The 20,643-nt window shown below is 42.1% G+C and overlaps 1 protein-coding gene across 2 annotated transcripts in view; it reads left to right on the plus strand.

Annotated features, from left to right (window-relative positions):
- SV2C (synaptic vesicle glycoprotein 2C) overlaps window positions 1-20,643 on the plus strand; it is a 143,819-nt gene that overhangs the window by 43,196 nt on the left and 79,980 nt on the right. For both annotated transcript variants that reach the window (XM_089512830.1, XM_089512839.1), the window contains exon 2: window positions 4,229-4,920. In XM_089512830.1, coding sequence (XP_089368956.1) covers window positions 4,338-4,920 — 583 coding nt within the window. In that variant the 5' untranslated portion in view covers window positions 4,229-4,337. The remainder of the gene's footprint in view (window positions 1-4,228; window positions 4,921-20,643) is intronic.

Consider the following 20,643-nt stretch of genomic DNA (forward strand, 5'->3'; position numbering starts at 1 on the left):
TTACACTCTTTACTTTTCAAGCACTGATGGCAGCTGCAGGAAGATCAGAGTCAAGTTGAGCTCTGGTCAGCACTTCCAAATTCCCTTAATTCTGTAGGATTGGCACCGACATAGCCACATTACAACATGGCAGTGTCATTCTGGGGCACTGTAAGTAGCAATAACACTTAAAGGCATTACATTATTGAACTACAACTTTTAAAATCCTCTAACCAGCAGAGCCACTGTCTAGGTAGCATTTCCAGGCTCTGTCCCTACCATGGAGTGCTGTTGCTGTATTACCACTACCATCACCACCACCATCAATACCAAAAAAATGGAAAGGAAAGTGAGTGGAAGCTGCATCTTCTACCATCATGGAACATTTGCAACTAAAGCATTTGCCCCTGAAATGTTTTGGCTCCAAACCTCCTGAAAACTGCAGCCTCCAAGGGTTTTGAGGTTGGGGTGTGGTGTAAAATGCCTACCTCCCAGAATTAGAAAAACCACCAATCTTTGGGTTTGTTACAGCTGCATGATATGCATTGAAATGCCAGAGTTTGTTATATGATGATAATACAGAGAAATATGAGAACAAAGAAATGTCAAAGTCATTTTTAATGAAACATTCAAACATAGTTGACACAGTGGAAAATAAAGTAATTTAGATACAGTGAGGGAAGATGGGATTAAAATTAAATTATCTGTTGTTCTATCTTCTATCTATATTGTAATTTCTTTCTTTCCCTTGCTTCTTTTCAATGTTTTCTGACCAGTCAAAGCTTTCAGTTGTGAATTATGTGAAATCATATTACCTTTACATGAGATATTGTACTTTAACTCTTTTTTACAATGTCATTTTCATGAGATATTTTGGAGTAATGTCCAAATCGAAGATGCCCCACTCATGAACTGCTTTGAGAACAGAATATGCTATCACTTAATCACTGGATATGGTATTGTGTGGCTACAATTCCACCCTTCTCCCATTTTAGCACAACTGCTAAATCATTGTGATAAGAGCATTTAGGACTAAAGTCCTTGGGGAGAAGTTTGGCTTTCTGTCTAATTGGATTGTCTTCTTTCTGGGTTGGCCTTCAAGTGTCATTCATCTCTTATAGGTAAAAGAACTAAGTGCATATCATCATTAAGATTAGTGACAGCAGAAATCCTTGTTTGGCCTTAAGAGGTTACAGTCTGAAAGCTAAATCCACCATTAATTTCATTGTACACTTTTGTCTTGTTCATGTAATAATAGTGCAATCAGTGAGTGCATGGAAAAGGTGAGGAAGTAATATTGCAATTTGTCTCTGCTCTCTCGCATGTTAAAAGTAAAGTCTGGACAAACACCATAACTTTAGGCTCTCTGTCCTCATAGTGGAGGCCCTGACTATGCAGAATTCCCAGCTGCGAGTAGAGATCCTAAGCATGACAGTTTTATGTGGGCATAGGTCCTAGTCCAGGATCCACAAATATACTAGTAATTGAAAACACTCTTGAAAGAGATAAAAATGACTGAGTGAGCCTAGTTACAAAATGAAGGTATGGGCCAGAGCCAGTTGAAAAATAGTGGTAGACAGAGACACAAGACTTTATTACCTGGCTTACCTCTTCCGAATTTGAGCCAAATTCAGAAGTTAGGCTGATTTTATTGCATGGACATTTCCCTCAAAACGGCTTTGCATTGCCTCCAGTGTAGAATTCAGGCCCTGTAAGTCACTTTGGCAGCCATTTTTCAAATCAGAAGCTTTGGAATTGGCTCAAATTTGGAAGAGGTAAATCAGGCACCAGAGGCAGTGTGATAAAGTCCACAGTTTGGGATAATCATCAGGCAGCTACCAATACAATTTCTTAGGGTAATCTGATTACTCTTTTTAAATGACTGAATTAATTCATTATAGAGTTCAGTGTGTGTGTGCGCGTGTGTGTGTGCACATGTACCTTCAAGTCATCTGTTGACCTATGGTGACTCCATGTATTCTATAGGGTTTTCTTAGGAAAGGGATACTCAGAGGTGATTTTGCCAGATCCTTCCTCAGAATTATAATACACAGCACCAGCGATTCCTTGTAGTCCCTCATTCAAATACTAACCAGTATTGACTCTACTTAGCTCCAACATCAGACAGGACCTGGTGATTTCAGGGTATTTAGGCCTAGAGTTCTGAGTACCATAATTACATTTTTTCATAAAGTTATATGGAGTCGTGGACTCTTGGTATTCTGTTCTTTTCTGTATGTTAGTTATATCTTGCCTTTTCCCCAAAGCTGGGACTCCATGGAGCTGAGATATTACAACTCACCCTTTCCATTTTAGAAAACCCTCTAATTCACTTTGTATTGGCTTTGAAATATGAACTGTTTAACCCCCCTACCCTAACTTGATTTCCTTCGACCCATTTATGACACAGATTGGATTCTAATACACAAAGTGATTTTGTAGCACCATTGAGACTAACTGGGCGAAAGAAGTTGTAGCGTGCACTTTTGTAGACTTGATCTACTTCCCCAGATGCTTATGCTACCACTTTTTTCTTACAATCAGCCTAACTTTGTTGTAGAAATGCACATTACTATCTGCTGAGGTTAGTTCTTCAAAACCAGGAGTTACAAAACCCAGTATTGCCTCTATTATAATAAACAGCAGGATAGATATGGGACAACTACTGCTGCTTTGTGGAAATGTCTCAATTACAATATATCATCCATATTTGGATCTGTCTTAAGTGGCACATCTAGAAAGTTCATGAAAGGCTGGTATAATCTTTTTAGTTCTAAAAATAGCATCCACTTTTTTGGGGGGAGGGGGCTAAGGCACACTTCCCTGCCTCAACACATATATCAAAGATTTCCAGGGGGTGATGGAGATGAAAGTGTCTCCCATCTGTTGGGAAATTTCAAAGGAACAGCCCAACTGATCAGCATGTAAAAGTGAGTGGGGTCCACCCAGCATTAGGGCCACAGTGGAAGTAGCCAGAGCTTGAATGTGGCCTCAGATTGTGCACTCTGCTCCAAGATGTATTTTGAAAATGGAGGCCAAGACATGTATTCCAGTATTATGCTAACAAAAAATCATTGTGCAAGACTCCACATTCACAGAAGCTTTATAATGCTGACAATAAGGCACGTACCCTCTCACTTTGGACTTGGTGGGTGGGGGAAATAATTGACCATTGAACAACAGGTTTGCTCAGGGTCTTGGTACCCATTATGTAAGCAGTTGTGCATTTGTGAAATCCTGCATAACTACACTGTAATTACAATGTAATTACATTGTGTTACAAATATATATAATCTTGGACATAATACTGCAGTATTGTCGACCCTCTGTTTTCATGGGCATCCATTCTGGACGCACACACACACACACCTGCACGAAAATGGAGTTTTGCATATATTCAAGCCCCATTGGCTTGAATATAGGTGCATGGCTATGGGAGCGCATGATTGCGCGGTTCAGGCACGCACCCCATTATTTCCCCCTCCATTTGTCCCTCACACATAAGCGAGGGAAGCATTTTCCAACGCTGCAAGAACGGAGGGAGGACTGTACTTCTAAATTGATTTCATTACATTACTAGGCAGTTTACCTGATACTACCCATGCTGGTGTGATACTTTCACTCACAATTTCAACAGATTTTGAATGGCAGCACCTACAGTCGTAAAATTTGTTTTATACCATGTTATATGCAAATGAAGATACCAGCATTGGTCAAAAGAAGTTCAAAAATGTATACTCTAGAGCTGTATTTCCAAAACATTTGTATGTGCATATATGTGTGGGGTTTTTTGTGTGTGAGAGAGACATCAGCCTGAAATTTCTGAGAAAACAGCTCAAGAACCATACTACAGCCTTCATTTTGACCGTTATCTAACAAACCGTGTTTTTGACTTTGGGATCAACTACATGGGTTTGTACAACATCATATACATTCGTACAAACAATTTAACATGTCGTGTAGACAGAGTCTAGCAAATCCATGAAAATAGTTTTCTCCTTTAGCAGCATGTTTCTCTCACTTGCTTGTGTCATCTGGAGCTATTTACTCTGCAGGAGCATTTCTGCAGTGCACCAGTTCTCTGTGGTGTACTGTGGTTAGAATAGTGTGGGGAATTGATAGGTAGATAGCTCTGTTTCTTAAGCAGGGGACGTATAACCATTTCTATTTTAATGTCTGTGATTCTATGAGGAAGAAACAATACTTAAAATACACTCTCATAAGTATATACATTTTTCCCCCCTTCCAGAACTTGTTTTGGAACTGAATGTGCTTTGGAGTCACCTGCTGTTGTTCTGTATAACACACAGTAGTTCTTCAACACAGAATCAATTTGGAAACACCCTGATTAACAGAAGATGGATAGATCTTATGAGATGGAAGACAAGACTTCATTAGTGAAGGGGGCTCAAGACATTGCCAAAGAAGTCAAGAAGCAAGCAGTGAGGAAAGCTAATAAAACTACAGACAGGGCTCAAGATGGGTATACGGAAAGATCTTACAATCAGTTCCAAGGTGGGGAAGAAGATGCATATTATGCCCAAGAAGGAAACTATGACGGAGAAGCAAATGAAGATGAAGGTTCAAGTGAAGCAACTGAAGGACATGATGAAGATGATGAGATTTATGAAGGAGAATATCAGGGAATCCCAAATGCAACACAGAACAAAGAAGGAATTGCAGCGTTAGGACAATCCATGCGAGATGACTACAAGGATCGTCTTGAACTGGAAACAGAGAGGAAAGCTGATGAAGAAGAACTGGCACAGCAATATGAACTAATCATTCAAGAATGTGGACATGGGCGGTTTCAGTGGGCCCTCTTTTTTGTCCTTGGAATGGCACTAATGGCTGATGGAGTAGAGGTTTTTGTAGTTGGATTTGTGTTGCCCAGTGCTGAGACTGACATGTGTATTCCAAATTCTGGATCAGGATGGCTTGGTGAGTGTTATCTATATTTATCCTAGCTGTACTATTTATTAGGCAGATGTTTTATAGATATATATGTGACAGGGCTATGTCTTTGTAGAAGAAATAATTATTTTGAGAGTGGCTCTGATACACCTTACATGTGAGGCCACAGAATGTATTAATATGTTGAAATGGCTTTTTTATTTTGTTTCGTTTCGTAGTTTGTATAAAAGAAAAAACTTGTTAAAAAAGTCATTATGTTTTTTAAAAAAAATACATATGCTAACGGCTTATAAATCTAATATAAATGTATTTTAGTAGGTAGCTACAGAACATAATACCAAGGAAGTATTCGGTACTGTATAACCAAAAGCTGGGGACAGTGCCTCATCAGTAAGTTTTTCAAGATATCAATGTTTTAGTTGAACTTTATTTATATATTAAAATATTTAGAATATGCTTTTAGAATCAAAGATTTTCACACATGTATTTTAAAATTACTTAATGCTGCTAAGATTGCAGAATGTTGTTTGTAGGGGGAAAGGTTTTTCTGGTGTTCATAACTTTGGCTTTATATACTTAATTTTAGCATACAGTTCCTTGAAGCATGAGTTTTACTGATTTAAAAGCTATACACCTGTGTGCTGGTCACTGGAGGCAGATTATCAGATTGGGGGAACGCCAGGAGTAAAAGATATACTCCTGCATAATTGTATGATCACGCTGAAGATTTTCAGATGACATTGCACACATCCAGGATTTATCCCATGCTTCAGCAACAGACCATTCACAGGGAAGTCTCAGGAATAGTTTAGCTGCAGGCGCATTCCTAGATCTTCACAGGATAAATCCTGGATGAGCATGATGTGTCTGAAAATCTTCAGCATGACTGCGTGATTATGCCGGGAGTATGCCTTTTACTCCCGCCTCCCCCGTCTGATAATCTCCTTTGATGACAAATCATTGTAAAAGTGTAAAAGCATCTTTGTGTGTAACCTGGAGCTGAGAAAAGTAATGTTTTAATTTATTTACATATTTAAAGTATTTAAAGTTTTTTTTTACTATAACCTCCAGATTCCCCAATGAACATGGCCCAAACAGTATATACAGTTGTGATGTCCTGCCAGGACTGTTTGAATTTCCCCCTGCATTTTCCTTTGTGTTGGTTCAGGCCATAGATTATTTTAGTGTAGAAAAGTTCTTTGTATTAGTTTATGGGAGGAGCTGTAGGTTTCCCCTGCATCATTTCTAGGTTTGGTTTGCCCTTTCCCAGCAGGCTGTGCTGTAGCTAGAGGTTTTTAGTTGGAGCAGTTTCTCTGAGAGCGAGCAGAGAGCTGTCTTTTGGTGGCAAGCAGGCCCAGACAGCCGGAAAGGGCATTTCTTACACCACTTAGCCAAATCAGTTACCATTAGCATAGAAAATAGAAGAATTTAGGAGCTGAAAGACCCTGCACCAGCTTCATTGAGTAAGGAGAACAAACTACATCGGATCCAGAGAGATGTCGTCTGGAAGAAAGCTGAACTGTAAAGTATCTTTGTTTAGAGCTGGGGAGGAGAAGACCTTTTATTTTTGTCCTTTAAATTAAATTCCCCCCCTTTTTGAACTTTACATCTAGTTTCAGATCTTTTTGGGTATCACGGTTTGTTCTCACCAGGGTACTGGCGTTGCACACCCAAACCTGCCACCACCTTTAGTTGGGTGTGTCTTCATAGTGTAAGAAATCCTGGCGGCCATTGCCGCTTCCGGCCTGTCAAAGAGAGTCCAAGTGCAAGGCCCTGCATTGAAGCAAGATCCCAAGATTTGCATAGAAGGAGAAGAAGACTCTGTGGTTATAAAAGGGGAAAAGGTTGGCGGCCATTTTGGAGCCATTTCTTCTTGCAGAGTCCAGAGCACAAGGTTGGCGGCCATTTTGGAGCCATTTCTTCTTGCAGAGTCCAGAGCACAAGGTTGGCGGCCATTTTGGAGCCATTTCTTCTTGCAGAGTCCAGAGCACATGGTGGGCGGCCATTTTGGAGCCATTTCTTCTTGCAGAGTCCAGAGCACATGGTCGGAGGCCATTTTAGTTCTACTTCTTCTTGCAGAGTCCAGAGCACATGGTGGGTGGCCATTTTGGAGCCATTTCTTCTTGCAGAGTCCTGAGCACATGGTGGGCGGCCATTTTGGAGCTATTTCTTCCTGCAGAGTTTTGAGCACATGGTCGGAGGCCATTTTAGTTCTACTTCTTCTTGCAGAGTTCTGAGCACATTATCAGCAGCCATTTTAGAGAGAACTTTTTCCATTCAAGTATATGGATAGAGTTTTATGAAGAGATTAATGTGTGTTTTATGTTTGTTCACGTTGCAAGCCTGAAGAAAGGAGCTAGAAGACTCTTTAACCGACTCCAGGTCTGGCTGTGTTGAAGTAGCATAAGAGTGGTGACAGTAGGAAAGCGGAGCAGTAGCAGGCTGTAAGTAAAATCAGCACTACACCGTTTGTCCTCTTCATCCTTGCTGAGTTGTTGCGTTGGCAACTAGGACCAGCCAGAATGGATAGGCTTTCTGAAGAACTAGCACATGGACACATACACGACACTCGTTCTCTTAGGGACAGACACCCGACTGAAAAGGCCTTAGAACTGCTGTTAAAAGAGGAAAGACACTTAAGCGTGAAAGAACTGAAAGCTTGGAAGAGTTTGCAACATGCCATGTCCTTGCTGTCAGCAGTCTGCGACTCAGAAGACATGCAAAGAAGAGAGCTTGCCCAGCAATCCAGTTTCCTAAAGTGGAAAGAAGTGGTAAATAAAAGGATCCAAACACTTCAAACCATGAACAATCCCGATGCAGAATCCAGACTAAAACAGTTCCTGGAAGAAGTCGCGGACAAAGAAAAAGAATATAGTGCAGTTTTGGACACAGTCAAGTTCCGGCTGCAGAGCTTAGAGCTTAATAATGAGAGTGAAAGGTCCCCTGCCGGCAGTGCTAAGTCCAGCAGAGGAATATACCCAGGGAAGCCTCAAAGTACAAAGAGCTCAAAAACCTGTCACACCAGCAGGTCTTCTTCCCACAGGCATAGTTCCCGCTCCAGTAAAAGTGGTAGTGGCAGTTCTTCCTCCCATGCTAGCTGGAGTTCGTCTATGGTAGCCCAACAATTCAAAATAGAAAGGATGAAATTAAAGGCTGAAATATTGCATGCCGAAGCAGAGGCAGCAATGGCCAGTAAAGAACTGACCCTTTTTCATCAAGAGGTTGATTTAGAAGAGCAAGAAGCTGCCCTCAAAGCAGAACAGGAAAGGCAAAAACTTGCTATTCAAAATGAAAAGAAACTTCTTCTCAAGGCTAAGGAGGCTTCAAAACTGTCCATAAAGGCCAGGATTTTAGCCAAGAGCTTCCAGGATGATCTCAGTGAAGAAAATGTGAGGTTGCTTCCTACACAGGAGCCTAGAGACAGGATATCTACCTTGTTCCTTGTGGATGAGAGCTCCCCACAAGACCCTGTGGTCAAGTCACCTCCTAACTTAGATGCTAGCAAGACACAATTGCTTGCCGCTCCATGGCCTCAGCCTACAGAAAATTCTGTCTACAAAGAAAAAATCATCCATCGTGACTGTCTACCTATAAATATGGCACTCAATGAACCCTTTGGAGACCAGAAGCCCATGGCGGGGAGCCAAATTCCCAGCCATGCTAGTGTGGCCTTTCAGCAAGCCCCGGCTGCTGAAGCCCCCAAGACTTACAGGCCTAGAGAATCTACGGACTTGCCTGCCAGTCAAGCTGATTTGCCAACAAAAGGGAGTCCACACTTCTTCCAGCCTGCAGAGATGATTCCCACCTTCATGGAGTCTTGTTCACCATTCATGCTTAAAACTCCCAGGAAGGACCTTAGAGACAAGGGAGTCCAGAAATTCTCAGACCTTCCTGAAGACTTTATCTTATGGAAGATAATTTTTCAGAGAGCCATTAGAGATTTGAAACTGCAAGCAGATGAGGAGCTCACCTTACTCATGGCATGGTTGGGCCCCAACTCATCCCTTCAGGTCCAGAGAATCTACGCGGCCTACGTGTCAGATCCAGTTAAGGCGTTGCAGACAGCGTGGAATAGATTAGAAGAGCGATATGGTGCATCAACAGAAATAGAAGCATCGTTACTAAATCGGCTTTATAAGTTCCCAATCCTCAAGTCAAAGGACTACCGTCAACTTTGGGACTTAAGTGATCTTTTAGTTGAACTTCAGTCTGCAAAATGTAATCCAGAGTTACCTGGTCTAGCCTGTTTAGATCAATACATCACACAGCGACAGGTGCTCCAAAAACTACCCTTTCAGCTCCAGGAGAGGTGGGGAAGAGAGGTGTTTTCTTATAAGGAACTCAACATGCAATGCTACCCACCCTTCAGTTACCTTGTGAACTTTGTGACAAGAGCTGCTAAGGAAAGGAATGACCCGCAGACTGGGTTCCCAACCCTTTACCAAAACATGCGCTCAGAGAAGACTGTAAAGGAAGACAAAATTCCTATCAAGGAAATGGGGAAGGCCACAGTTGTAGTTAAATCCACTGAGGTCACTCAGTTTAAGTCGAATAAAACACAAGAGACTAAAGAAATTCCATGTCCCATTCATAATAAACCACATAGCCTTGCAGATTGTAAAGAGTTCTCAAAAAGGCCTTACAACGAAAGGCTGGAGATAGCAGCTAAAGCAAAAGTCTGCTTTCGATGCTGTGGTTCAAAGGTTCACTTTGCTAGAAACTGCAAAATAGAAGTAAAATGTGCTGAATGCGGTAGCCCGCGTCATTGCTCAGCAATGCACCATTTCAAATCACCTTCAGTGTCACCTAAACTTAAGAAGAAATCAGAGGGTCCTAAAAGTGAGGCTTCAGAAAAGGCAGCTAAACCTACTTCAGAAGCAGAGTCAGTTGTGGCATGTACAAAGCTATGCCAGGACTCAACGCAGATTAGGATATGCCATCCGATTTGTCTAGCTGAAGTTTTCCCAGAAGACAAACCTCACTTTAGAAAAAGACTTTATATTGCCCTAGACTCACAGAGTGACGCATCCTTGGCCACACCAGAGTTCTTCAGTACCTTTGCGGTCAAAGCCAAGATTCTTGAATATACCATATCTACCTGCACTGGACAGCAACAAATGCAGGGTAGAGTGGCAACGGAGTTCATGATTTCGCCTTGCAATGGCAAAAGGTACATTAAACTGCCTCCTTTAATAGAGTGCTCTTCTATCCCTAGGAACAAGAACCAAATAGCAACCAAGGCTGTAGCTGAAAGCCATGCACACCTAAAAGCTATAGCAAAAGAAATTCCTGCATTGGACAAAGATGCTGAAATTTCCCTACTGATAGGCTCAGATTGCCCAGAGCTGTTCCAGGTCTTGAAACAAGTAAGTGGACCTCCAGGTGCACCAATAGCACAAAAACTGCCACTTGGATGGACAGTTATTGGACCTGTGTGCGTCCATAGCAAGAGCCCGCCAGCAGCGTTAAATCTTACAGGAAATAGCCAATTTCCAAATTCACGACCCACACAACTACAAAGTTGCTTAAGCCACATTAAGGTGTGTTGCCTTGGTATTATCCCAGACTACGGCTCCATTTTTGAAACTTCAGTAAGAGATGAAGACATAGCCTTTTCCCGTGAGGAAAGAAAGTTCCTGGACATAATGAATTTAGAGACAGTCCAAGATAGTGAAGGGAGCTGGATGGCACCTCTTCCCTTTAGAGAAGATCGACCAATTTTGCCTAACAACCGTCATCTTGCGGAAAAAAGGCTTTTTGCTTTGAGAAATAGAATGCTCAAAGATCCCACTTTGAAGGAACAAATTGTACAGTTCATTGAAGATCTGTTTACAAGCAACTATGCTGAAAGAGTTCCTTTGTGCAGTAAACCCCAAGAGCATTGGTTCTTGCCATACCATAAGGTAACTCACCCACAAAAGCCAGAAAAGGTGAGAATAGTTTTCGACTCAAGTGCAAAGGTACAAAACATCTCACTTAATGATGTTCTTCTTAAAGGACCAGACTTGCTTAACAGTTTACTAGGAGCACTTCTAAAGTTTAGAGAAAGGAAAATAGCTGTGACAGCAGACATACACAAAATGTTCTATGCTTTCTTGGTTAAGCCAGAACATCGCCGCTTCCTAAAGTTCTTGTGGTTCCAGAACACGGAAACCTTGGAAGATATCACTGAGTTCCGTATGAGAGTACATGTTTTCGGGAATACTCCTAGCCCAGCGGTAGCCAATTACTGTCTAAAAAAGACTGCAGAGACATATAAAGATCAGTGTAGTATAGAGGCTTATCGTGCAATCAACACGAACTTTTATGTAGATGACTTACTGATTTCCTTCGACTCAGCACAAGAAGCCAGCCGAATTGTTAAAGAGGTACAGTCTGTGCTAAGCTTGGCTAAGATAAAGCTTCATAAAGTAGTCTCTAATAGCAGAGAAGTTTTAGAGACTTTTCCTAAAGAAGAGCTTGTCGAAAAGGATGTCACAACAATCTTTGAAGACAAGCGTACACAGAGTAGCCTTGGTATTCTGTGGAATGTCTTCACTGATAGACTCTCAATCAGAGTTCCCAAACTTGAACTTCAGACTACAAAGAGAAAAGTACTCTCTTCGATCAATAGTGTTTATGACCCCTTGGGTATCGTAGCACCAGTGCTTATAGTGGCCAGAAACATCTTTAGAGAGATAATAAATCAAGTTAAAGACTGGGATGAAAATCTTCCCCCAGCCCTGGATTTAGCATGGAAGGCCTGGGCGTCTCAGATCAAAAACATTGAACACCTTACTGTGCCCAGACAGTATGTTCCTGTAGAACCTGGACCAAATACCGTTTATGAGCTACACATTTTTTGTGATGCCTCTGAAATAGCAATTGCCGCAGTAGCATATCTGAGAGCTAAAAATAACACCGAGACGCATACAGGATTTATTATGGCCAAAGCAAAGGTAGCACCCAAACAAACAATACCCAGATTAGAGCTGTGTGCTGCTTTGCTAGCTACCCAACTTCTTCAAACCATTTGTGTGGAAGGAGAAACAAAATTCCACAAAGTATTACTATACACTGACAGTATGGTTGTATTAGGATACCTTACAAACACTACAAAGAGGTTTAAAATGTACATAACCAACAGAGTAAATAAAATTCTTTCTTGTACTCAACAAAGTCAATGGAAATATGTTCCTTCTGAACTAAATCCAGCTGATATTGCTACAAGAGGAGCTTCAGCCCAAAAGGTACAGTCTTCCACTTGGCTGACTGGTCCAAAATTCCTGATGGAGTTAGATGTTCCTGATCACAACAAAGGTAAAACCGAAACATTCTCTGAGTTACCTGAGTGTCTGCCAGAGATCAGCAGCTGCAAAATAAACTTGGTGAATACAAGCAGTATAAGGTTGCCTCATTTAGATGCCAGAAAATTTACAAAGTTTTCTCAGTGGCTGAGTCTTCAGCGAGCTCTTGCTAGACTCATCCATTTTGCAACTTTCAGAGACAAAGCAGCTTTAACAACCATAGATATGGTTAAAGCAGAAACCCTGATCTACAGATCTACACAGAGATCTGAATTCGAGGAAGAATTCAGATGCATAGAAAAGCAACAATATCTACCTAGACATAGTATCCTTAAAGATCTATGTCCAGTTATGGATACCAGAGGTCTTCTACGTGTTGGAGGTAGACTTCAAAGAGCTAAAATCAACAACAGCTTAAAAAATCCTATTATTCTGCCTGCAAATAGCCATGTAGCCCTTTTAGTAGTCAGACACTACCATGAAAGAATACATCATCAAGGGCGAACCCTGACTGAAGCAAGTGTCAGAAATGCTGGCTTGTGGATTATTAATTGCAGAAAATTGGTCAACAAAGTTATTTTTCAATGTGTGACATGTAGAAAACTTCGCAGAAAGTGTGAGAGCCAGCTTATGGCTGAACTTCCAGAAGACCGTACTTCTATGGATCCTCCATTTACACACATTGGTCTCGATATTTTTGGACACTGGGAGGTACGTGCTCGTAAAACCAGAGGAGGAATAATTAACAGCAAGAGATGGGCAGTGTTATTCACTTGCTTAGTGATCAGAGCAGTACACATTGAAGTTGTGGAAAGTATGGACTCTTCTTCCTTTATTAATGCCCTAAAAAGATTCATTTCAATAAGGGGTCCAGTAAAAACTATCAGGTCTGATAGAGGCACTAACTTCATTGGAGCCACTAAAGAGCTGAATTGCATAACTAAACTAGCAGAAGACAAGACTGTAATGGACTTTGCTAACAAAGAGAAAATTCAATGGTTTTTCAATGTGCCTCATGCTTCCCATATGGGGGGAGCTTGGGAGCGCATGATTGGTGTCAGTAGACGTATTCTAGAGGCAATGCTTACAAAATGCAAGTTCCTGACACATGAAATTTTGGTTACGTTTATGGCAGAAGTTGTGGCCATCATCAACAACCGCCCGCTGGTGCCTATTACTACAGATCCAGAAAGGGCACAAATTTTGACTCCAGCCATGATCTTGACTTTTAAAAACCCTGACTGGAAAGATATCAGCCTTCCTGTCCCAGAAGGAATTCATACCATTCAATGGAAACAAGTTCAGTCGTTGGCATCAGAGTTTTGGAAGAGATGGAAGTCTGAATACCTTTGTCTCTTACAACGAAGAAAATTGTGGCAACGTCCCCAAATTGATTTAAACATCGGAGATGTTGTTCTTTTTAAAGAAAGAGAGAGCCCTCGCTATAAATGGCCTACTGCAGTTGTAGAAGAAATTTATCCAAGCACAGATGGGAAAATCCGAAAGGCCACCATAAGAACTATAAGTGAAGGCAAAGTGGTCAAGTATCAAAGACCTTTGACTGATTTAGTTTCCTTGTTCAGTGTTAGGTAGAACTTTTGATCTAATATATAAATGGATAGGATAGGTCATAAGGTTGCAAAATTTCGTTGAAATTTTGAGCGGGGAGTGTGATGTCCTGCCAGGACTGTTTGAATTTCCCCCTGCATTTTCCTTTGTGTTGGTTCAGGCCATAGATTATTTTAGTGTAGAAAAGTTCTTTGTATTAGTTTATGGGAGGAGCTGTAGGTTTCCCCTGCATCATTTCTAGGTTTGGTTTGCCCTTTCCCAGCAGGCTGTGCTGTAGCTAGAGGTTTTTAGTTGGAGCAGTTTCTCTGAGAGCGAGCAGAGAGCTGTCTTTTGGTGGCAAGCAGGCCCAGACAGCCGGAAAGGGCATTTCTTACACCACTTAGCCAAATCAGTTACCATTAGCATAGAAAATAGAAGAATTTAGGAGCTGAAAGACCCTGCACCAGCTTCATTGAGTAAGGAGAACAAACTACATCGGATCCAGAGAGATGTCGTCTGGAAGAAAGCTGAACTGTAAAGTATCTTTGTTTAGAGCTGGGGAGGAGAAGACCTTTTATTTTTGTCCTTTAAATTAAATTCCCCCCCTTTTTGAACTTTACATCTAGTTTCAGATCTTTTTGGGTATCACGGTTTGTTCTCACCAGGGTACTGGCGTTGCACACCCAAACCTGCCACCACCTTTAGTTGGGTGTGTCTTCATAACAGTGTTTACTTGCTGAATATTCCAGTAACAGTCTGTAAGAACATTAACAACCATGCTTCTGTCTGTTTTAAGAAATTATTTATTGGTTTTTGGAGTGATCATATTATATGATTTTAATCAGTACTGTTCTTTAACTTCAGTACTGTGTGCTCAGTTTCCATCTGTCCCAGAATTAAGAAGGAGCAGGGGAAAAGTAACTGTAAAATTTTTTAATTTTTTGTGTAAGATTATAATTGACTTGCTAGAGCAGCAGGTTTTTTCTGTAGATTGTGAAAGATATCTGTCACAGCATATGTTCTTTCTTATGAATATACATTGCATTTAGCATCCTTTCTGATTGGCCATTGGACAATAAATACAGACTTAATTTTCATGTCTGATTACTGAGGCATGTATCTGATTACTGAGGCATGAAGTGATACACATCAGGATCTTATGTGATATTGCAAGGGTTGCTTTGGCACAGCTCTTAGCTTGCCCCAGTTGACTAGGAATCTGCAGTGGCGGTTCTGTTCCCACTTTGCATGAGCCCCTGGATTTGCATTGTTCTGTAGATCTATTCATATATTTAGCTTCTAAAAGGGGTATGTGCATACAAGTCCTGCCTTGTAATATCCCCAAACCTCTGGAAGCCCTCTGAAGCAGGCTTTGTAACTATGTTTAGGTGAATTAGGTTATAGTGTTCCTATTACTGGGAACCCTTATATGTTTAGTTTCCTACTCATAGGAGCTTTTGATCAAATGTGGTTACAAAGCACTTTTCAGAACTACACTGTCAGTGTGCAAAGTTCTAACTTACAACACTATGTTCAGGGAACTGTTGGAGCAGAGTTACTTGTTTGATGCCTGTTATCTGCTTTGAGATTCCTTTTAGAAAGACAAGCGGATTAAGAGTCAGTACATAAAAAATTGTTCAGTTATCATTACAAAAAGGAAAATAATCTCTCATCCACAAGGGGTATTTTCTAGATATCCTACTCCAGTTATATTTAACATGCTTAAAAATGCATCTGCTTCTGTACTAGCATCATACTTTCATCCCCCAGTTCTACCTATTTAATTGTAACTATTAACCAGTTGTCTTGTTTGATGGAACTGCAAATGTGTTCAAAATGTCTCCAGCAGAAAAAGCCTGACAGCCTTGTTCCTGAACACTTAATTTGTCTGCTGTCTCCATTTTGTATGTGTGTCTCTCTCCAGTGTGGGTTTCTTTGAATGAAATTACATCAAATTTTAAACCATTAAGTGTCATTTCTGCTGAAACAAAGCTGAAGATCTTAGCATGACATGCTCTCCAAGCATTTCATGTTTAGTTAATCTTCCTAAATAGATAAATCAAGAATCTTTGTTATTTGATCCAAATGTTTGTTATTTGATCCACTGCTGATATTTCAAAGTTTTGCCATTAAACAGTATAGAATATGTTCCTGTACCAGCTTCTACCAAAATAACATAAAATGTAAATGTAATTTTTTTTATTAACCAAATGTAAAACTGTTTATTAAGGCCTAAGTCCAACTGTTAGTCACAGCTTATGTAGATCCTTTGAATGAAAATTTGGTATCTAAAAAAGTCTAATAACATTTTGTTAAAAAACAATAATCAATGGGAATTTGGTAAGTCAATCTTTATGTAAATTCCATTGATTAAATGGGTCTGCTCTAGTTGAGTATAACAATTAGACTTTGAGGTAACAAAGGCGTGTTACAGACAGGCCTAAGAGGTGCCGTCCTTGCGCCGCGATTACACGCGAGGGGCGGTGCTTCCGGATGCGCCTTGCCCTTCGCGCGTAACCGATACATCAAGATAGCGGCGCCCTATACAGATGGGTGCTGCCATCTTGACGTAGCGGACGCTCTGCGTCCGCATGTCCCAACCCAGAAGAGACGTCGCGAGTGCGCGCTTTGGCACTTGCGACGTCTCTTCCGGGTTGCCGGAAGGAGCGCGTTTTTCGCGCTCCTTTTTTGAAGCGCAGAGGAGTCGCGCGGTTTGGCTGCTGCGGCTCCTCCACGCTGCAACCGGCAGCGGCCTGAGACCGCCCCTTTTGGGCGGTCTGTTATGGGCCAAAGTTCAATAAGGAGCAAAAAGCTACTCATTGGGGGCATTCACACTCACCTTTTTCTCCCAAAGAAATCCGGATCACTGCTCTGAAGCAATATTGGATTGGTGTTCCCATTATGTTGTGGATTACTGAATCTCTCCGGGACATTTTCACCCTATTGCCATTTATACTCGATTTGTGTTAAAATGGAGCCATCTTTTTTTTTTAACGTCAATCAAATTATGCCCATCTGAGTCATTCCTCTCCCCCACTCTTTTCATGAGCTATGGGAATCAGCCATTGGTGCCCTTTATGTCCTCATTTATATTTATGAAATGGCTTTATGGGGTGGTGGGTGTTGTTTATTCTGATTAAACAAGACTAATCAAAATTGTGTGTGTGTGTGTGTGTGTGAAAGAGAGAGAGAGAGTGAATGAAAGAGAGTCATACTCTCTCAGCCTCAGAGGATTGCCATGGCAAACCCCTTCTGAAGAAACCTTGCCAATACAACCTCATGATATAACCCCAGAAGGCAGACCCACACAACTTAATAGTAGGCAGGGGCCAAAATTAAAATAGGTTGATTTATTCAGACTGCAGATGGGGAGGGGGGGGGAAAGATAGAGGTGCCCTCATAGCCCAATGCTGCAGCTGCCTCAGAGGACTCAGACAGCCTTGGGGGGTGGGTGAGGTGCTGTTTTTTCTGTCCCTGGGACTTGGAGAGCATTGGGTGTGTGTAGGGTTGCCATAAATCAGAACCTCCAAACCGGGACAAATGTAGGACAAAATTATGAAATGTAGGACTTTTTTTAAAAAAAAAATGGAGCCTCCATTTAAAAAATGTGGCCTACATTTCATAATTAAATCACTGGTGGCCCCGCGCACGCCTTCCTGGCCTCTGTGGAGGCCTCGGTCTCCTCGGAGGCTGGGAAAGAGGGCGCGGGGCCGCCAGCGATCGCCAGGGCCTCCCCTCATTCTTGGCCTCTGCAGAGGCCGGGAAAGAGGGCGTGGGGCTGCCAGCGATCGCCAGGGCCTCCCCTCCTTCCCGGTCTCCTCGGAGGCTGGGAAGGAGGGAGGAGGCCGCAGGGAGGGTGGCGTGGCCGCATGCAGGAGGCGCCGCCTCCCTCTTCTCCTCCTCCGCCCCAGGCCTCGCTGCCCTCCTCTTCTTCCGCGTGGCCATGCGAGGTGGAGGAGGAGGAGGGCAGCGAGGCCCCGCAGGTTGCAGCACTAAACCCGCTGCAACTGGGGTTGTCCCAGTTTTTGGCGGCACCCGTGATGGGAGCAGGCAGGTGCCGCCAAAACTGGGAAAATCCCAGTTCCAGCCGGGTTATGGCAACCCTAGGTGTGTGAGACCTAGAGGGCATGGGCAGTGAGGTGGTGCCCTCCCAGTCCCAGGGACTCTGAGGGCATGGATGGGATGATATAACCCCAAAAATAAAAACAATAATTTGAAGGCACACAACAACAACTGGAGTTAAAGTCCTCTAATCAAAACCCTTTAATTCACTGATAGGAAACATTACAACTGGTCACACTGCCACTGGGTGACCTTGGGTGAGTCACATTCTTTCAGCCTTAGAGGATGGTCATGGCAAACCCCTTCTGAAGCAACATTGCTAAGAAAACCCCACAACAGGATGGCTGTAGGATCACCATAAGGTGGAAACAAAGGCAAACAACACACTCTGTCACAGAGAGAGAGAGAGAGAGAGAGAGAGAGAGAGAGAGAGAGCAGTGGCAAAACCCACAACATAAACTGGGGGACATTTTGGAATTCCTCCTGGCTGAAATGGAAGACATGTCCTGGAAAAGGATAATGACTGCTCACCCTGTTTCTGACTTATGGTGACCACAAGCTTTTCTTTGCTCAGAAGTGGGGGTTGCCCTTGCCTTCCTCTGAAGTCAAGAGAGTGTCAGCTGCCAGAGGTTGAGATGGAGGACAAGTCTTGGAAAAGGAGAACCTCACTTGGTCACCCTGGGCTGAGGAAAGTGTTGAAAAGAAGCTGCTGGGACGGAACCAAGAGGCAAAGGATCCTGCTTACCAAACTCTTTCCTTCCTTTTTGGAAAAGATCATTTCAGAGCATTCCGAATGGTCTGAACAGCATGCTCACATTGGTGGCAATGCAGATCTTTAAGCAAAATATGGGGGGGGGGGGGGGAGGACACTATCAAATATCCCAAGTTAAATCGGGTTTTGGGTAGCCCCCCCCCCCCCAAAGTGCACCAAAGTGCATTCAGTGTCAGTGTGAATGCCAAGGTAATAATCTGGTTTCACATCACTTTGTTTTTGTAATGTTTAGTCTACTGCTAAATTATAATTGCTTATAGGTTTCACAAGGGACAAGTCATATTTGTGGATTCACTGAGAAAGTTCAGGACCAAGATATCTTTGGAAACAGAGCTTCAAAGAATGTGTTGGTTTAAAAAATAATATTTTGAACCCTCCCATCTATCCCCGATGCTATGTTTGGAGAGGGGCCTTAAGATGGAATGTAAATCGCTCTCTGACCTGGCAGAGTATGGAATATAAATCTTGCTCTGATCCTGGTATTCTCACTAAAAAAGTGGTTCCCAACCTGTGGGTCGGGACCCCTTTGGGGGTCGAATGACCCTTTCATGGGGGTTGCCTAAGACCATTGGAAAACACCTATTTAGTTACACTTATGAAGTAGCAACAAAAATAATTTTGTGGACTTGGGTCACCACAACATGAGGAACTGTATTAAAGGGTCGCGGCATTAGGAAGGTTGGGAACCACTGCACTAAAAGCTCCAGAGATACAGATGTTCTGCTTGCAGTGTTGCTGATGTTAGGTCCTGAAATGAGGTATTTTGAGGCAGGGTTCACTGGGTTCTGCATGTCTTTTATTCACTTTGATAAGATACATGGTCAGGCCCAATATCAACACCAACCTGGACCTAGCATAGTCAATTTCTTTCATATTGAAACAGATGGGAAGGGATGGGAGAGGGTAGGAAAAAAACCGACAATGTGTCACCTTCCACGGTGGTTGCTGTGAACCAGCAGCGTTTTGCAAATGCCCATCACTCTGCTCTTCATCTCTGCTTGGGATTACCTTGTAAAGTTCCTATCCTTCTCTTGCATGGGGCTCCAAGGGATTTCCCATACAAGGTATAGATCAGATCCATTCCTCATTGGTTCAATTTATCTACATTTGTTAAAGCCAGAAAATAGGTACAGACGTTCTTTTAAACAATATTTACTGATATTCTCTGCAGTCTTCATAAACTTATAATACTAAAATTCTCTAAAATTACTAAGGTGCATTACAGACCACCTGAAAGTGGTGGTATGCTGCCGCCTCCATTTCCGCCGCCAGGAAGCTGCAGCCTCCAAATGGGGAGGCTTCCCGGCGGCGGAAAAAGAAGCCGCAAAAAGCGGCTTCTTTTCACGCCGCGTTTGCGTCGCACGAGTGCGCAAATGGCGCACTCATGACATCGCAAGGCAGGGGGGACGTGCGGACGCTAAGCGTCCAGCACGTAAAAATGGCCACGCCCATGTGTATAGGGCGCCACAATTTTTATGCCCCCGTCATGTGCTAAGGGTGAGGCCGGTATGGACGCTAGGTCCTCGGCCAACCCCTAGCATGTGACGGGGGCGGCACAAAGGCCCGTGCGGAATGGGCCTTAGTATCTTATTTGGATAATACTGCATTCAGCTGACAGCATTACCAAATTGCAGATGTTTTTACTGCACTCCAGCCTCTGCCTTCCCACTGGTTTTAATCTCTGTAGGAAACCATCTCTGATGCATTTTCTACGATTTTCCAAATTGAACATAGCATTCTTTCTTAGACAAAATTATAAAGTTATAATTCTATGAATCTATTCTATAAAGTTAAAGAATGTCAAATAGGACTGCTTATATATCTGATTGCTGAATACAGATCATTCTTGATTTATTTATTTATTTATTGAATGCTTATCTCACCTTTCTGCTGAGAAAAGATTAAGCTAAAGCATTAATTTACAAAAGCTAAAAAAGTATTAAACAATATTATTTTAAAAACATTATTAAAAACTGTTAAACATATTGAAAACATAATTTCTTATAAAAGTTTGAAAATTTAGCACTCCATGTCTCTCACACACTACTGCTCCATAATTAAAATTCAAAGATCTGTCTAAAT

Source organism: Sceloporus occidentalis, unplaced genomic scaffold (assembly GCF_023333645.1).
Source record: "Sceloporus occidentalis isolate IW3139 unplaced genomic scaffold, rSceOcc1.0.p SCAF_1, whole genome shotgun sequence".
Lineage (NCBI taxonomy): Eukaryota > Metazoa > Chordata > Lepidosauria > Squamata > Phrynosomatidae > Sceloporus > Sceloporus occidentalis.